This window comes from Cervus elaphus, chromosome 20 (assembly GCF_910594005.1).
Source record: "Cervus elaphus chromosome 20, mCerEla1.1, whole genome shotgun sequence".
In the NCBI taxonomy this organism is placed as follows: Eukaryota; Metazoa; Chordata; class Mammalia; order Artiodactyla; family Cervidae; genus Cervus; species Cervus elaphus.
Genome location: NC_057834.1, coordinates 129,765,606 through 129,785,181, shown reverse-complemented (window position 1 = coordinate 129,785,181; position 19,576 = coordinate 129,765,606). Strand labels below are relative to the sequence as shown.

General features: G+C 36.5%; 1 protein-coding gene across 5 annotated transcripts in view; it reads left to right on the top strand.

Annotated features, from left to right (window-relative positions):
• AGO3 (argonaute RISC catalytic component 3) overlaps nucleotides 1-19,576 on the top strand; it is a 128,505-nt gene that overhangs the window by 83,178 nt on the left and 25,751 nt on the right. For all 5 annotated transcript variants that reach the window (XM_043876985.1, XM_043876986.1, XM_043876988.1 and 2 more), the window contains 3 exons: nucleotides 1,557-1,679; nucleotides 1,971-2,104; nucleotides 6,908-7,092. In XM_043876985.1, coding sequence (XP_043732920.1) covers nucleotides 1,557-1,679; nucleotides 1,971-2,104; nucleotides 6,908-7,092 — 442 coding nt within the window. The remainder of the gene's footprint in view (nucleotides 1-1,556; nucleotides 1,680-1,970; nucleotides 2,105-6,907; nucleotides 7,093-19,576) is intronic.

Genomic DNA, 19,576 nt, shown 5'->3' with positions numbered 1-19,576 from the left:
ATCTCAGAACTAATGTTTCAGTTTAGTGAACTGAACTTTTATCACCTCCCACCTAAAATAGGAAAGGAAAGTCAAGGTTTTATGACTAGCAATAGTGAGAAGCTTAACACACAAAGTAGGATTGCTTAGCCCCAGTATCAACACTGGTAACTATAGGATGTATAAAGAAGTATAAGACAGCTCCAGCCTTACAGGGTCTCTAAGCTCTCCTTATTCTAAATGGGGAGAAAAGAGACATTAATACATGATAAAACTGACGGAATTAGGGCAAAGTGAAAAATAAAGGCACCTGGAACGTATCTTGAAAGTTAGTTGCTCACTTGTGTCCGACTTTTTGCTACCCCATGGACTGTAGCCCGCCAGGCTAGCACTTGGAATCTTAACAGCTCTAGGTTCAAAGTCTAACTTCTTTACTCACTTACTGTTACTATATTTATAATTATAGCATCCAGTAGGCTAGAACAGTGACAGAGTAGGAACTCGAATCAGAATGTACAGATTTCAGATTATATGTCACTTGCTTAGCTATATGGTTTTAGACCAATCATTTCACTTTACTAAGCTTTAGTTTTACCCTCTGTAAAATAAAAAGTATAAAAGACTTATTTATAATTAAGGTTATTGTAAAAATTAATCATAAAACATTTTACACTAAGCACATCACCAAGCAAGTCTTGGTAAATAGTTGTTATTCTTTATAATTTTACAGAAATGAATGGCATTTAAGCTTGAAGAAAAGAGTCATTAGTGCATAATTTAGAAAACTTTTCCTGCTTATTGTGGGATTATATATTTAGATTTATATAGTGTTTTTACTAGATTTTTACTCAAAGACTTGAACATTGCCCTCTTTGTAACCTTATTTGATCTTTACCCTGAGACTAAATAAATATATTTTGAAAAACACATAATAGCACACTATAAGCATGAATTACACTTTTGCGATTACAATAAATTCTTTGCATATATTGGTATATTATGTAAAAATTATAATCTGCATCTCATTGTGGCTTTCTTGTCTGTCTCAAGTGTACCTCTTAAGTAAATTTTATCTTCTGCTCTATGTTTTATCAGAAAATATTCAAAATATTCAAGTAGATATAACTTGTTATCAGGAAAAAAAGCTTAGGATTATTGATAATTTGCTATCAAGCTCCACATAAAATTTCTGTAATATATGTCCAGATCCTCTGATTAGAAGTAATTAACCATTTTTAGGTCAGGTATTTCTCTTGCAATCTCTTGACCACCCTCCCCAAAATGTATTAGGCTTAATCATATAAAATTACCATTTTCATGAGTCATAAATAGTTGAAATTTCTTATTATCCAACCTAATACATTTAAATATCCTATAAATGAACAGGAAGTTCACAGACTTCCTACTGTCCACTCATGGTCTGTAATTCCCAGGTTAAGAATCTGCTTTATAGTTTGGGTACTATTATCTAGACCTATTATAAAACATTGTTGACACAGTGAAGGAAAAAAATTAGAGGGTTCTAAAGGGAAATTAGGGGAATTTTGAAAGTAACTACAAACCTTTTCTGTTGTTAGGTAAGAAGTGCAAATTATGAAACAGATCCATTTGTTCAAGAGTTTCAATTTAAAGTTCGAGATGAAATGGCTCATGTAACCGGACGCGTACTTCCAGCACCTATGCTCCAATATGGAGGCCGGGTAAAACCTCTTGATAATGTTTAAATTATAAACATACAGTTTCTGTGTTTGGAGAGGACATCCTATCTGAGTCTAGAATTTAGAAAGTATTTTTCATTCCAACAGTTTTTTTGTTTCAAGATGAGTGTCTTTGCTTGAACTTGGTAGAACTTTTTTCTGTGATGAAAATATAAAATATTGATTTAGAAAAGCCTGTTCCAGCAATTTGAAATGCTTATTTTCAGCTCATTCAGATAAGTTATATATTAAATGTTTGTTCTTTTTTGCCTTATTATTTATCTTTCTCTGTAGAACCGGACTGTAGCAACACCAAGCCACGGAGTATGGGACATGCGAGGGAAACAGTTCCACACAGGAGTTGAAATCAAAATGTGGGCTATAGCTTGTTTTGCCACACAGAGGCAGTGTAGAGAAGAAATATTGAAGTAAGGCTTGTCATTAGTTTCACTTTGGGACCATTTTGTGTTTAAATTTTGTATTTCAATTTTAAATTATTCAGCTAATATTCTAACCAACATAGCCTCAATATATATTTGGGCACATATATTTAATCAGTGAACCTTTAAAAATGTTTCTTCTCAGTATTTGATGAAGATTCTGAATTTTTTGGTCATATCCAAGTCACTGATTCATTCTTATAGGCATTATAATAGACTAGCTTATATGGTACAGCAGGAGTACCACTGACTTTTGATGGCAAATAGGTTAGATTTAATTCCCAAGCTTGTCACTTCCTGACTTTATTACCATGAAATATTTATTTAATCTTAGTATGCTTCAGTTTTTACCTTTTAAAAATAGAGATAATAGTGCTTATTTACTGAATGAGAATTAAATAACATCCTTATTTCTCAATTTCTCTTTCCTTGAAAGAGTCATTTAACTTCTCATTTTCACTTTCCAAAATTTGGCCTCCATCTCCACTACTTTTCGTCTTCTCCAGATTCTTTCCCTCAACAATCTTCTGTTTAAGTTTAAAACAAATCTTAAAAAAAAAATCTTCATTTTACCTTGACACACTCTCAGGATTCCAGGCTTCCATTCAGTCTCCTTCTTTGAAGTTTTAGTGCTCTATTAAAATTGATTCCTGGAATCAATTTCAAGCACAAAAGTATCTTTGTGCTTATAAAGTCTAATGGTCTATTCTCAATAGCTGAGAAAAGAGCTAAAGGCAAAGGAGAAAAGCAAAGACATACCCATTTGAATGCAGAGTTCCAAAGAAGAGCAAGGAGAGATTTAAAAAAGCCTTCCTCAGTGATCAGTGCAAAGAAATAGAGGAAACCAATAGAATGGGAAAGACTAGAGATCTCTTCAAGAAAATTAGAGATATCAAGGGAAAATGCAAAGGTGGGCACAATAAAGGACAGAAATAGTATGGACCTAACAGAAGCAGAAGATATTAAGAAGAGGTGGCAAGAATACACAGAAGAACTGTACAAAAAAGATCTTCACGACCCAGATAATCACGATGGTGTGATCACTCACCTAGAGCCAGACATCCTGGAATGTGAAGTCAAGTAGGCTTTAGGAAGCATCACTACAAACAAAGCTAGTGGAGGCAATGGAATTCCAGTTGAGCTATTTCAAATCCTAAAAGATGATGCTGTTAAAGTGCTACAGTATGCCAGCAAATTTGGAAAACCCAGCAGTGGCCACAGGACTGGAAAAGGTCAGTTTTCATTCCAATCCCAAAGAAAGGCAATGCCAAAGAATGCTGAAACTACCGCACAGTTGTACTCATCTCACACACTAGCAAAGGAATGCTCAAAATTCTCCAAGCAAGGCTTCAACAGTATGTGAACTGTGAACTTCCAGATGTTCAAGATGGATTTAGAAATGGCAGAGGAACCAGAGATCAAATTGCCAGCATCTGCTGGCTCATCAAAAAAGCAAGAGAGCTCCAGAAAAACATCTGCTTTATTGACTTTGCCAAAGACTTTAATTGTGTGGATCCCAACAAACTCTGGAAAATTCTTTAAGAGATGGGAATACCAGACCACCTGACCTGCCTCCTGAGAAATATGTATGCAGGTCAAGAAGCAACAGTTAGAACCAGACATGGAATAACAGACTGGTTCCAAATTGGGAAAGGAATACATCAAGGCTGTATGCTGTTACCCTGCTCATTTAACTTATATGCAGAGTACATCATGCCAGATGCTGGGGTGGATGAAGCACAAGCTGGAATCAAGATTGCCAGGAGAAATATCAATAACCTCAGATATGCACATGACACCACCCTTATGGCAGAAAGTGAAGAAGAACTAAAGAGCCTCTTGATGAAAGTGAAAGAGGGGAGTGAAAAAGTTGGCTTAAAACTCAACCTTCAGAAAACTAAGATCATGGCATCTGGTCCCATCACTTCATGGCAAATAGATGGGAAAACAATGGAAACAGTGTCAGACTTTATTTTGGGGGGCTCCAAAATCACTGTAGATGGTGACTGCAGCCATGAAATTAAAACATGCTTGCTCCTTGGAAGGAAAGTTACGACCAACCTAGATAGCATATTAAAAAGCAGAGACATTACTTTGCCAACAAAGTTCCATCTAGTCAAGGCTATGGTTTTTCCAGTAGTCATGTATGAATGTGAGAGTTGGACTATAAAGAAAGCTGAGCACCGAAGAATTGATGCTTTTGAACTGTGGTCTAGGAGAAGACTCTTGAGAGTCCCTTGGACTGCAAGGAGATCCAACCAGTCCATCCTAAAGGAAATCAGTCCTGGGTGTTCATTGGAAGGACTGATGCTAAAGCTGAAGCTCCACTACTTTGGCCACCTGATGCGAAGAACTGACTCATTTGAAAAGACCCTGATGCTGGGAAAGATTGAAGACAGGAGAAGGAGATGACAGAGGATGAGATGGTTGGATGGCATCACCGCCTCAATGGACATGAGTTTGAGTAAACTCCGGGAATTGATGATGGACCAGGAACCCTGGCATGCTGCAGTCCATGGGGTTGCAAAGAGTTGGACATGACTGAGTGACTGAACTGATTCTCAACCATTATTTTTTCAAAATTTGTGCAGCATTAGATACAACTGACTGCCTTCCTGACAGTCTCTCCATTTTTGCCTTCCTGGTTTCTTTGTATCACTTTGGTTTCCTTTCTCCCCTGTCTCCTCTCCTTTGGAACAGCAATCTTTGGGGCTTTGGCCCTCTAGAGGGCTTCTGCTGTCACTCTTGTTTGAGGAGTTGTGCTATGGTGAAAAGAGGACCAGCTCCACTTGTGATTAGCTCCATTCTAAAAATTTAGGCTTCTGATTAACAAAGAATAACATTTAAAGTTTTTTCATTTGCCTCTTTAAACCCTTGCTCCATGTTCATATATTTTGGACAAAGAAACTGAACACTGTATGCCCTCAAACTCTGTGGTGTTTTTTTCCATTTCTACTCATGCTGCTCTTTACTGAAGTGCCTCCATTCTATCTCTACTCTTCTAAATGATACTCAGTCTTCTGTGATTTGGGATGCTGGAAATAATCCATAGTAGTAAACATAGTAGTTTGTCAGTATCCTCTCCATTTGTACTTGTCACTGCCTGTGTAAAATAAAATTATAATATTTGTGTAAAGTTCTTATCTCCTCTCTAAAATCTAATTTTCCTAAGAAAAATGATTATTATCTGATGTAAGTCTCCACTAACAGACCCTATATACCCGTAATGAATAGTTCTTGAGTGACGTAGAGATCAGTTTACCCCAGAATCAATTCAGAATTTGTTTTGCCTCCTTCATGTGAAAAAAAATTTTTTTTCTATTTAATTCTGTTCATGCATGTGTACATACTAAGCCATGTCAAACTCTTGGCGACTCTATGGACTATAGCTTGTCAGGCTCCTCTGTCCGTGGGATTCTCCAGGCAAGAATACTGGAATAGGTTGCCATGCCTTTCTCCAGGGGAACTTCCCTACCCAGAGATCGAACCTGCATCTCTTATATCTCCTGCATTGGCAGGCAGGTTCTTTACCACTAGTGCCACCTCCTTTTTATTAGCTCCAAATCTCTAAATGTATGTCTTAAGGTTCACTTAGTATATTTTTTTTCTCCAAAGTTTTTATCCCCTGACTTTCAAGTAAAATGGCTGGAGCACAGTTAAGTACAAAGCTGTGATTATCTTTCTTGACCTCCAGAGACCAAAGAAAACACCTCCAATTGTTTTTCAAGCTTTGAGGTATTCTTTTCATTTTACATTTGTTATTCATGGCTTGATAGAAGTCTCATAATCATTGGGCTTACAGCTCTTGTTCAGGCTAACTGAAAATATTCAACTTCATACTTTCTTGAATTAGATACTAATAAGGAATAGGAGGAGGAGGGAATTCCTACAAACTTCATCTCTGTCCTGAGGGAATCAGAGTTTTTGAGCAAAGATCTTGCAGATCCTTGACTTAGGGATGTATTTGTTTTAAAAACAAGTAAAGTGATTGTTAAACCTCAACATTATTACTTATTTATCCTAGGCTAAGTGCAGAATTATTAAAGTGCTGTCTACCTCTTTTTTTTTCATGTTTTTTTTTTTTTTTCTAAATCTTTTCTGAGGACAGAATCTTTCCTGCTATCCTGGTTTCAAATAGGCATTTATTGTAGAAAGAAACTCTGGACTAGGTCATAGTTCTGGGTCTTGCCACTTATCTAAGCATTTGACCTTAATCTAATACTTAATGTCCCTGAAGCTATTTCCTGGTCTGTAAAATGGCAGTAATACCTTACCCTACCACCTTCTTATGAATCTTATCAGGATCAAATTAGAAAATGTATAATAGCTTAAATTTATCAAGCTTTTACACCAGGTCTTGGGCAGTGCACTAAGTGCTTTACATGTATGATCTCATTTAATCTTCACACCAACCCCATATTGGAAGTAGTCATTTAACAGGTGAGAGAAATTGAAAAACTTTGCCTAAAATTCTACAGCTAGTAAGTAAGAGAATTAGAACTGGAACCTGTCATGCTAATTCTAGAGCTGAGCTCTTAACCAGCACACTCTATTACTGATATCCTTTGTAAACTACAAAATGCCACATAACTGTACAATAGTGTTCTTAGTTTGCAAAATAGGTCACTGACCAGTCGTTGGCCTTTACCATCACTGGTCTGGTGACCTCTTGCTATATGGAGCACACAAATCTTTGCTTCATTTTCCATTCCCTTCCCAAACTTCCCATTACTACTTTTTAGATGTTGATAACTAGACATAAGTTTTATTTTTAGTGATTTCTCCTTCCAGGGGTTTCACGGATCAGCTGCGGAAGATTTCCAAGGATGCAGGGATGCCCATCCAGGGCCAACCTTGCTTCTGCAAATACGCGCAGGGGGCTGACAGCGTGGAGCCCATGTTCCGGCATCTCAAGAACACCTACTCAGGGCTGCAGCTCATTATCGTTATCCTGCCTGGGAAGACGCCAGTGTATGGTAAAGATACCGTATTAAGATTGCATTTTTCCTCAGGTACTCTCTATTCCTTTCGGGGACTTCCCTGGCAATCCAGTGGTTAAAATTTCATGCTCCCAAGGCAGGGGACATGGGTTTGATCCCTAGTCAGAGATCTAAGATCCTGCTTGCCAAAGAAAAAATTCCTTTTAAAATTATACTAACACATATCCTAAAACTTTCAAACATAAAAATACATTTTATAACTATAGTCTTTAAAACTATGTATTGTTACTATAAAAAGAGAAATCAGGAGAGCAAACTAAATAGTTCAAGACTCTATGAAAAGAATTTCAGGGAAGGAGGCATTAAAAAACAATGATTAAGAGAAGAATTGTTTATTAAAAATGTCATTGAAATAACTTGGTATCAGTATAATGTAATGTTAAAAGCACAGGCTCTGGAGTCAGACTCTGCTGCTTAATACCTAGGTATTGCCAGGTATGCTACTTTTGTGGTACTACCTGAATTACTTAACTACATGAAGCCTGGTTTTCCTCATCTCTGAAATTGGGATACTATAAATATTTAATCCTTAGAAGGTAGTTGTAAGGGTTAAATAAATTTACATATGTAAACAGGGCTTCCCTGGTGGCTGAAATAGTATAAAGAATCTCCCTGCAGTGCAGGAGACCCAGGTTCCATCCCTGGGTCGGGAAGATCCCCTGGAGAAGTGAATGGCTACCCACTCCAGTATTTTTGCCTGGAGAATTCCATGGACAGAGGAGCCTGGTGGGCTGCAGTCCATGGGGTCACAAACACTTTTATGTAAACAGGTTTATGATAGCGCCGTGGTATAGTGAATGCTCAGTAAATGTTAGCTGTTATTAGGATAAACAAGCGAAAGCTTTTAAGAGTAATAAGTTAAAAATAAATCATTTAAACATGGAAAAACACAAAGAAAGTATAATTTTCAAATTACTGAATGGACTAAAATCATTTAAGCTTAGGATAATAGAATTGACATAAGAAAATTTATTTGACTGCATAAAAATTAAATTTTCTGTATATCACACATGTATAACTAAAATTAAAAGGAAACCATAGAACGTCAAAAATATTTGCAGCAAATGGAAACAACAAAAGGCTATAGTTTATTATTAAAGTATTCGTATGGATCTGTTATTGTAGTCAAAGGAAAAAATTTTTATATTCTCTTAGATTAATAAATGAAGAAAATAAACCAAAATTTCTCAAGAAAAAAACAGGTAAATATTTGAGAATATGTTGGTTTACACCAATAAAGAAATAAGGAAAAGTACAAATTGATAAAAGGACATTTTTATGCTACTAAATTAGCAAATGTATTTAAATACTATAATACCAAGTGATTGTGAGTATACAGTGAATCTAGTATTTAACATATTGCTGATGACAGTACAAACTGATAGTATCCTTTCATTGAAAGTATAAAAATGTGTTTTCAGTCACCAATTAAGTATTTCTTATTCCAAAAATATGTTCAAAGGAAAGAATTCATAATATAAAAATACTCTGTGCACAAAATTTTCATAATGATATCTGTGACATTAAGAAACTACTAAGAACTTGTTTTAAATAGTAAGTTTCTGGTGGTGAAATAATATGTAGTGATTAAAAATGATGGTTATAAAAGTCAAAAGATATATTTTAAGTTGTGATAAAATACAGAAAGTATTACCTTGTTTTGTGTCCCTGGATATGTTCCAGTGTCTCCTAGTTTATAGTCTATGGGAACTTGAATAGAATTTGTACCCTGCTGTTGTGTGAAAATTGTATAAATCTTCATTGTGTTCAGTTGGATCATCATGTTGGATCATGATGCTTTTCAGGTCTACTGTATCCATTTACTTTTCTGTATATTCATTCTGTTAAATTTTGAGAGTTTGATATTGAAACTCCAACTAAAAATCTTAATTTACCTACCTAGAAACTAATTGTAATATATAGTGGAACTATATGTAACTTTGTTCTATATTTTCCAAGTCTCCTGTAAATGTACTATCACAGTTCCATAATTTAAAAAATAAAAGAAAAAGGAAAATATAGAAGGTGTTAAAGAGTTTGTAAATCAAGGAAAGAACAAATAACTGAAAAAGACAAAGGATATAAAAGAAATACAAATGGTCAGTTATCTATGAAAAGATGCTGGGCCTCATTAGACATTAAAGAAAAGTGAATTAGAATAAATTCTTTTTCACCAACAATGATAGCCACTTTTGACAAAGATGTGAATAAGTATACCCTCTGATACACTGTTGCTGGGTGAGAAAGTTGATATTATCATATCATAGCCTCCACACTGATGTTCTTGCCTGCATTCTCTTTAGTTCAGTTTCAGTCTATTTTCTACACTACTTCACTCAGTGGATTCAGTGAGTGATTTTTCTAATAGGTTTTACTTTTTAGAACAGTTTTAGATTTATAGAAAAATTCAGCAGATAATATAGAAAGTTCCTATATACCTTCTTTCCCCTGTACACAGCTTTCCCTGTTTTTAACATCTTATATTAGAGTGGTACATTTAATGAACCAGTATTGATAAATTATTATTAACATATTATCCACAGTTTACATTAAAGTTTACTCTTTGTACAGGTCTGTGAGTTTTGACAAATGCATAATGTCATTATCTACTATGACAGTATCAAAGAATAGTTTCACTACTCTAAAAGTCTCCTATGCTCTATTTTACTCATCTCTCCCTCAATCTCCTCAAACCCCTGCCAATCACTGGTCTTTTTAAGTCTCTATAGTTTTGCCTTTTCTAAAATGTTGTATAGTTAGAGTTACATGATATGTAACCTTTTCTGAACTGGCTTCTTTCGGTTAGCAATATTTAAGATTCTATCTTGTCTTTTTGTGGCTTGATAAGTCGTTTCCTTTTAATGTTGAATACTACGTTGTGTGAGTACTACAGTTTGTTATACATTTACTTATTGGAGGATATCTTAATTTCTTAACAATCTTTGGCAATTATGAATAATGCTGCTGCAAACATTCACATGAGGTTTTTGTGTGGACAGAAGTTTCTAACTCAATTTAGTAAATAAGCAGGGGCACAATTGCTTTATCAAATGATAAGACTGCCAAAGACAGAAACGGTAAAGACCTAACAGAGGCAAAAGAGGTGGCAAGAATACACAGAAGACCTATATAAAAAAGGTCTTAATGACCGGGATAAGCACAATGGTGTGGTCACTCACCTAGAGCCAGACATCCTGGAATGTGAAGTAAAGTGGGCCTTAGGAAGCATTACTACCAACAAAGCTAGTTGAGGTGATGGAATTCCAGCTGAGCTATTTAAAATCCTAAAACATGATGCTGTTAAAGTACTGCACCCAGTATGTCAGCAAATTTGGAAAACCCAGCAGTGGCAACAGGACTGGAAAAGGTCAGTTTTCATCCCAGTCCCAAAGAAGGACAGTGTTAAAGAATGTTCACACTACCAGACAGTTGTACTCACTTCCCATGCTAGTAAGGTTATGTTCAAAATCCTTCAAGCTAGACTTCAGCAGTACTTGAATCATGAACTTCCAGATATACGAGCTGGGTTTAGAAAAGGCAGAGGAACCAGAGATCAAATTGCCAACATTCGCTGGATCATAGAGAAAGCAATGGAATTCTGGAAAAACATCTACTGCTGCTTCATTGACTACACCAAAGCCTTTGACTGTGTGGATCACAACAACCTGTGGAAAATTCTTAAAGAGATGGAAATACCAAACCGTCTTACCTGTCTCTTGAGAAACCTGTATTTGAGTCAAGAAACAGCAATTAGAGCCTTACATGTAACAACTGACTGACTGACTGGCTCAAAATTGGGAAAGGAGTACAAGGCTATGTATTGTCACCCTGTTTATTTAACTTATATACAGAGTACATCATGAACAATGCTGGGCTGGATGAGTTATAAGCTGTAATCAAGATTGCCAAGAGAAATACCAACAACCTCAGATATGCAGATGATACCCTCTAATGGCAGAAAACAAAGAGGAACTAAATTGCCTCTTGATGAAGATGAAAGAGGAGAGTGAAAAATCTGGCTTAAAACTCAACATTCAGAAAACTAAGATCATGGCATCCTGTCCCATCACTTCATGACAAATAGATGGGGAAAAGTGGAAGCAGTGACAGATTTTCTCTTCTTGGGCCCCAAAATCATTGCAGATGGCGATTGCAGCCATGAAATTAGAAGACACTTGGAAGGAAAGCTGTGACAAACCTAGACAGCTTATAAATAAAAGCAGAGCCATCATTGCCGATAAAGGTCCATGTAGACAAAGCTATGGTTTTTCCAGGAATCATGTACAGATGTGAGAGTTGGACCATAAAGAAGGGTGAGTGCTTCTTTATTGATGCTTTTGAACTGTGGTGTTGGAGAAGACTCTTGAGAGTCCCTTGGACAACAAGGAGATCAAACCAGCCAATTAGGAAACCAGTCTTGAATATTCATTGGAAGGACTGATGCTGAAGGTGCAACTCCAATACTTTGGCTACCTGATACAAACAGCCAAATCACTGGGAAAGACCCTGATGCTGGGAAAGACTGAAGGCAAAGGAAGAGGGTGGCAGAAGTTGGATAGTGTCACTGACTCATTAGACATGAACTTGGGCAAACTTCAGGAGATAGTGAGGGGCAGGGAGGCCTGATGTTACTGCAGTCCATAGGCTTGCAAAGGGTCAGACACGACTTAGTGACTGAACAACCATAAGACTGTCAAATTGTCTTCCAAAGTGACAGTACCATTTTATTTTCCCATCAGCAATTAATGACAGTGCCTATTCATTCAGCATTCAGTATCTGACAGTTTTCTGGATTTTAGCAATTCTAATAGGTATGTAGTAGTATTTTGTAATTTTACTTTGAAGTTTGTTAATAATACATACTTGAACACATTCAATTGTGCTCATTTCACATGCTAGCAAGGTAATGCTCAAAATCCTTCAAGCAAAGCTTCAACAGTATGTGAACTGAGAACTTCCTGATGTACAAGATGGATTTAGAAAAGGCAGAGGAGCCAGGGATCAAATTGCCATCATCCGTTGGATCATAGAAAAAGCAAAGGAATTCCAGAGAAATAGCTACTCCTGCTTCATTGACTATGCAGAAGCCTTTGACCATGTGGATTACACCAAGCTGTGGAAAATTCTTCAAGAGATGGAAATACCAGACCACCTTACCTGTCTCCTGAGAAACCTGTATGCAGGACACGGAGAAACAGTTAGAACTGGACATGGAACAATGGACTGCTTCCAAATTGGGAAAGGAGTATGTCAAGGCTGTGTATTTGTCACCCTGCTTATTTAACTTATATGCAGAGTACCTATGCAGAATGCCGGGCTGGATGACTCATAAGCTGGAATCAAGATTTCTGGGAGAAATATCAACAACCTCAGACACAACTTAGCAACTGAACAACAACAATAACACATATTATTGAGCACCAGGACTTCCCTGGCAGACCACTGGTTAACGTTTTGCACTTCTGCTGCAGGGGGTATGAGTTCAGTCCCTGGTCAGGGAACTAAGATACAGCATATTTTGGCCATACTGTGTGGTATGGCCAAAATATGTGTGTGTGTGTATATATATACATATATATATATACATATATATATATATATATATATAGAGAGAGAGAGAGAGAGAGAGAGAGAGCACCTTTTCATGTGCTTCTTTGCCATCTGTATATCTTTGATGATGTGTCTGTCCCAGTCTTCTCATTTTTTAATTGATATGTTTGTTCTCTTATTGTTTGGTTTTAAGAGTTCTTTGTATGTTTGGATACAAGTTCTTTATCAGATACCTACTTGGCAAATATTTTCTCCCAGGCTCTGGCTTGTCTTCTGTTAAGCCTGTCTTTCATAAAGCACAAGTTTTAAATTTTAATGAAGTCCAAATTTAAATAATGTCATCAATATATTCTTTCACATATCATTTTTGGTGTTATATTCTAAGTTTTACTTTGTATAATCTTTTAGTAGTTTTATAGTTTTCTTTTTTACATATAGGTTTATAATCCATTTTTACTTAATTTTTATGAAAGGTATAAGGTCATATCTAGGTTGTTTTTTTTTTTTTGCACATGGATTCCAGTGGTTTCAGCACCATTTGTTGGAAAGATTATCTTTTCTCCATTAAATTGTCTTTGCTGCTTTGTCAAAGATTGATTATATTTGTGTGAGTCTGTTTCTGGACTCTGTTTTGTTTCTTCTGTCTGTGTGTCCATTCATTTGCTAACACCTCATTGTCTTGATTAATTTAGCTTTGTGATAAATCTTGAAGTCAGGTAATGTCAGTTCTCTGACTTTATTTTTCTTCTTCCCTGTTGTATTAGCTAATAAGTCTTTTGCCTCTCTATACACACTTTGGAATCAGTTTGCCGATAATCACAAAATAACTTGCTGAGACTTACTGGGATTACATTGAGTCCGTAGATCAAATTGGGAAGAATTGACATCTTAGAATTGATATCTTCTATCTTTGAACAAGGAATATCTCTTTGTTCAAAGCTTCTTTGATTTCTTTTATCAAGAGTTTTATAGTTTTCCTCATTTAGATTTATATTGAAGTATATATTTTTTGTTTTGTTGCTAGTATAAATGGTATTGCACTTTTAATTTTAAATTTTAGTTTTTCATTTTTAGTACTTAGGAAAACAGTTGATTTTTTGTATATTCACTTTGTATCCTGTAACCTTGCTAAGTCACTTACTTGTTCCAAGAAGCTTTTGTCAATTTTGGGGGTTTTCTGCATAGACAGTCATGTTCTCTGTGAACAAAGGCAGTTTTATTTTTTCCTTCGCAGTCTGTATACTTTTACATCCTTTTCCTTGCATTAGCTTGGACTTCCAGTAAGATGTTCAATAGCAATGGTGAGATGAGACATCCTTACATTGTTCCTGACCTTAGTGGGGAAACATCTAGTTTCTCAGCAATAAACATGAAAGCTGTAAACCTTCTAGTTGTTTTTTTATGAAGTTAAGGAAGTTCCCCTCTAATCCTAGTTTGCTGAGAGTTTGTATTATGAATGGATGATGGATTTTTTTCTACATGTTTTGATATGATCATATGATTTTTCTATTTTTCTCTTAATATGACCAGTTTGTTTGTTCAGTCATTCAGTCATATCTGAGTCTTTGGGACCCCATGGATTGCAGCATGCCAGACTCCCCTATCCTTCACCATCTCCTGGAGCTTGCTCAAACTCATGTCTATTGAGTTGGTGATGCCATCCAACCATCTTGTCCTCTGTCGACTTCTCCTGCCTTCAGTCTTTTCCCAGCATCAGGGTCTTTTCCAATGAGTTGGCCCTTCGCCTCAGGTGGCCAAAGTATTGGAGCTTCAGCTTCATTCCTTCCAATGAATAGTCAGTGTTGATTTCCTTTAGGATTGACTGGTTGCATATAAATGGGACCAGTTACTTAATTGATTTTCAGATGTTGAACCTGGCTGACCATAGGTTTAAGCTTTGTGTGTTGGGACGACTCACAAATCCTGCTATCTGCTCAGTTTTTCTTCTGGTACATTCCATGTAACACTCCATGTAAAAGAGATCACAAACTGGATCTCTGCCTACTAGAGCAGACATTTCTGCTACTCCTTAGCTATAACCATGAGAACACCCTGCTTTTCCATGACAGTAGGGTAATACCCCTGACACCATCCACCTACAATGTGGGAAACCTCGTTTTCATCCCTGGGTTGGAAAGATCCCCTGAAGGGAGGGTATAGCAACCCACTCCAGTATTCTTGCCTGGGAAACCCAATGGACAGAGGAGCCTGGCGGGCTACAGTCCATGGGGTCACAAAGAATTGGACATGACTGAAATGACTGAGCATGCAGGCAACTTGTAGTGTAGTTTGGGTCTTAGTTTTTTTTTTTTTAATCTTCTCCCTTCTATGGTTTTAAATGAGCATTTTCTATTATTCTATTTTCTCTCTTCTCTTATATGAATTATCCTTTTTTGAAAAATGTTAGTGGTTTCCCTAAAATTTGCAGTATACATTTACTAGTAATCTAAGTTTGCTTTCAATAATTCTGTACCACTGCACAGATAGTGTATATACCTTGTAACAGAGTATCAGTATTCCCCTTTTCTCCCTCCTGTGCCTTCCAATATTGCTGTCATTCCTTTCCATACAATACATTGTTGCTATTATTATTTTGAACAACTACCTATTAGTTCAATTAAGAATAAGAGTGTAAAATATTTTATTTTTTATTTTTTCCTTCTCTGACCTTTTTTTGTATGTATAGGTCTGGACTTCCAACCTATATTTTCCTTCTCTCTAGAAAACATCTTTTATCATTTCTTTCAGGGCAGGTCTACTGTCAACAGATTCCCTTAGTAGTTCTTTGTCATATTTCCTCTTTATAAAAAAAAATTTATTTATCTTCAACCATGCTGGGTCTTCGTTGCTAGGTGGGCTCTTCTCTAGTTACGGCGAGCGGGAGCTACCTTCTAGTTGTGGCGTGCGGTCTTCTTCCTGCAGAGGCTTCTCCTGTTGCAGCGCGTGGGCGCTAGGGCACAGGCTCAGTAGTTGTGGCGCACAGGCTTGCTTGCTCTGCAGAACGTAGGATCCTTCCAGACCAGGGATCAAACCCATGTCTCCTGCACTGTCAGGCAGATGCTTTACCGCTGAGCCACGAGGAAAGCCCCCTTCACTTTAAAAATATATATATTTTCTTATGCTTACTTATGAATCAGTTTATCCACTCATATAGTTTCAACTGTTACATTGTTCTGGAATTCTTTTTTTTTTTTTTTGTTCTGGAATTCTTATCTTTCAAAACCAGCATTTTCATAGCCTTCATCCTATTTGTTTTTCTCATAGAAAATCTCATCCATTTGCCACTTTAAGTTTAATATTTGTTTCTTGAGTGCTGCTGCCTGTATTTCAGCCTCTACTGTAGCCCTCCCTCTTTTGCCAGAACCCTGGAATCTCTAGATTTATCTCATGTTGGTATAGGTGATGCCTTCTGTCAGTCAGTCGCTTGGTGTCAGCTTTGGTTTTGGCCCTGCCATGCAGCATGTGGGCACTTAGTTCCCCTACCAGGGATGGAACCGGTGCCCCCTGCACTGAGTCACTGGACCACCAAGAAAGGCCCTGGTGTCAAATTTTGATTGTAGTTTTCATTCTTTCTGATATACTATTTTCAGAGGATGTTCTTTCATATACTGTTTTCATAGGATGTTCTTGAATTAACTATTTTTTAACAAGTTTTGGTGTGTACGCATGGTAAAATATACATAACAAAATATATATAACATAAAATTTACCATTTTAACCATCTTAGAGTACACAGTTCAGTGGCGTAAAGTATATTCACAGCACTGTGAACTATCACTACTGTTCATTTCCAGAACTTTTTCATCATCTCAAACAGAGTTCTGTACCCATTAAACAATAGCTCCCCATTCCCCTGCCCACCAGCCCCTGGTAGCTTCTGTTCTACTTTCTGTCTCTGTGAATTTACCTATTCTAATAACTTGTGTAAATGGAGTTGTGCAATACTTATCCCTTTGTTCTTGGCTTATTTCACTTAGGGTAATGTCCTGGAGGTTTATCTATGTTGTATGTATAAGAATTTTATTCCCCTTTTTTTGTGGTAAAATATCTATAAAACATAAAATTGACCATTTTAACAAGTATACAGGTCAGTGACATTAAATACATTCGTGTTGTTGTACAGCCATCACCACCATCCATCTCCAGAGCTTTCTCATCCTCCCTAATTGAAACTCAGCACTAACTCCCCATCTCTCCTTCCCAACCCCTGAGAACCTGTATTCTACTTTCTGGTTGTACGAATTTGACTATTCTAGTTACCACATATAAATGGATTATATAGTATTTGACCTTTTGTGATTGTTTATTTCATATAGTATAATGTCCCTCAGGTTAATCCGTGCTAGAGTATGTATCAGGATTTTCTTCCTTTTTAAAGCTGAATAATATTCCATTGCATGTATATCCACATTTTGTTTATCTATTCATCTATCAGTGAGCACTTGGATTACTTCCACCATAATGCTGCTTTGAACATGAGCATACAAGCTCTCTGTTCCAATCCTTCCTTTCCCTTCTTTTGGATCTGTTCCCAGAAGTGAAATTGTTGGATTATATGGTAATTCTGTTTTAGTTTCTTGAGCATTTGCCTTACTGCTTTCCATGGACTCTGCACCATTTTACATTCCTATCCAGCAATGGGCAAGGTTTCAGTTTCTCCATATTCCTGCCAGTACTTGTCATTTATCTTAGCCATCCTATTGGGTATGGGGTAGTATCTCATTATGGTTTTGATTTACATTCTTTAATGATTAGTGATGTGGGATATCTTTTCCTGTGTTTGTTGACCAATTGTAGATCTTCTTTGGAGAAATGTCTATTCAAATCCTTTGCTCATTTTTATTTGGATTGCTTGGGTGTTCTTCGTATTGAGTTACAGGAGTTAGTGTGTGTGGTTTTGTGTGTGTGTGTGTGTTGTGTTTTGTTTGTTTGTTCTTGGCCGCACTGCACAGCTTATGGGATCTTAGTTCCCCGACCAGGAACTGAACCCTGGTCCTTGACAGTGAGAGTTTGGAGTCCTAACCACTGGACTGCCATAGAATTCCCAGGAGTTAGTGTTTAATTGTTCCTGCAGTTAATGGCTTCATCAGTTTCTGCTTCTAATAAGCTGATCTTGACTGTGATTCATTGTATTCATCTGTTTCAGTGGTGGCAGTTCGCTTTGTTACCTCATTTCTCTGATGGATCTAAGACAAAGACAAATCAGTGATTTTCAGTTTTGTTCAGCTTTTTCTGTTGTTGTGAGGATGGAAGTGATGACTTCTTATCTTTTATGTGTTAGTGCTATAGCCAGTGTCCAGAGTACTATTTTTAAAGTACAGATCTGATTTTACCACCTTCCCTATCACCCCCACTTCAGTAGTTTTTCATTGTGCGATTGATAAAATTGACATTTAAGATTATCTTCCAAGGGTTTGCATGTTCTAATCCATGACTTCTTACCTCTTCAGAATTCATCTTCTTACTTTATGCTTTTTTCCGCACAGGAACTCTTTGATTACCCTCTGTCTTCTACCTGTATTGCTTCTCATAACTCTCTTCCACCCTTCACCAAGTAAACACACATTCTTTTTTAGTTGAGATATCCCTTCCTTGGGGGGAAGCTTTTCCTGACCTCCCTGACAAGGTCAAATTCTCTAACATTTATTGTCTTTTAGCACCTTGTTACCACTCCTTTGTGTTACTTCACAGTTGTGATGTTAAATTTAAAATTATTTAACTAATGCCCATTTCTCTGACTAGACTATAAATTCTATGAGGGCAAAAACAGTGTCTCTCTTGACTTAGCATTGTATCCCCAGAGCTTCACACAGTGCTAGCATGTATCAGATGACTCAATAAATATTTGTTAAATGAATTAATAAATCTTTTTGAAGGGTGATTTTTCAGTATCTATAAAGATTCTACCTATAGAAATTTATCCTGAATCTATAGTTATACAACCAAACAAAAGTAAATATACAAAGATGTTATTCATAATGTTCTTTGAAATAATAGAAATCTATTTGATATATTATTGATGAAATAATAGAAACCTATATTCAGTTCAAAAATATGTCATTGTGTAAATGGTTAGATAGGAAAAGGAAACAGGATAAAGAAAGGGACAGGATAAAAGCCTTTATACTGTAATACCTCTATATTTCTAAATTAAACTTTGGAGAATAGGATTGAAAGCTATAAATATACTGTGATTATAACTGCATTAAAATAATACAGATGAGAATATTACTGGAAGAAAGTACAATTAAATATTAATAAGGGTTTATGTATGATGTTTTTCTCTGTGGTTTTTCAGTTGTGGTTATAGTATTTTCATGAAGACAAAAATATACTTTCTTATATATGAAGATAACAATTGGAGGGACTTCCCTGCTGGCCCAGTGGTTAAGACTCTGAGCTCCCAATGCAGGGGGCCCAGGTTCAATCCCTGGTCAGGAAACTGGATCCCACATGCTGCAACTAAGACCTGGTGCAGCCAAATAAATGAATAAATAAATTTAAAAAAAAAAAAGAAAACAACTGGAAAAATCATCACTAAATGCTTAAGCTGATCTTCAAGGCAGAATACTTTATATTTTAGGATTATCTTTCATATTTTATAATTGTCTGTTTTAGAGCAGAGTTTTCAGAAATCCTGGAAACAGTTAATTCGAAAGATCCAGTTTATTTTAATTGGCTAGACATCAGTTTAAAACATTTAAGACAGAAATTATATTACTAATTGCACTCTTGAATGCCCTCAAGACACTAGACATTTATATAGTCAAATAGGGCAATATAAGGAATTCCCCGGTGGTCCAGGGGTTAGGGTCAGTTGGCTCTCATTACCAAGGCCCAGGTTCAGTCCCTGGTCGGGGAACTAAAATTGCACAAGCCAAGCTGCGTTGCCAAAAAAAAGACAGTGGAC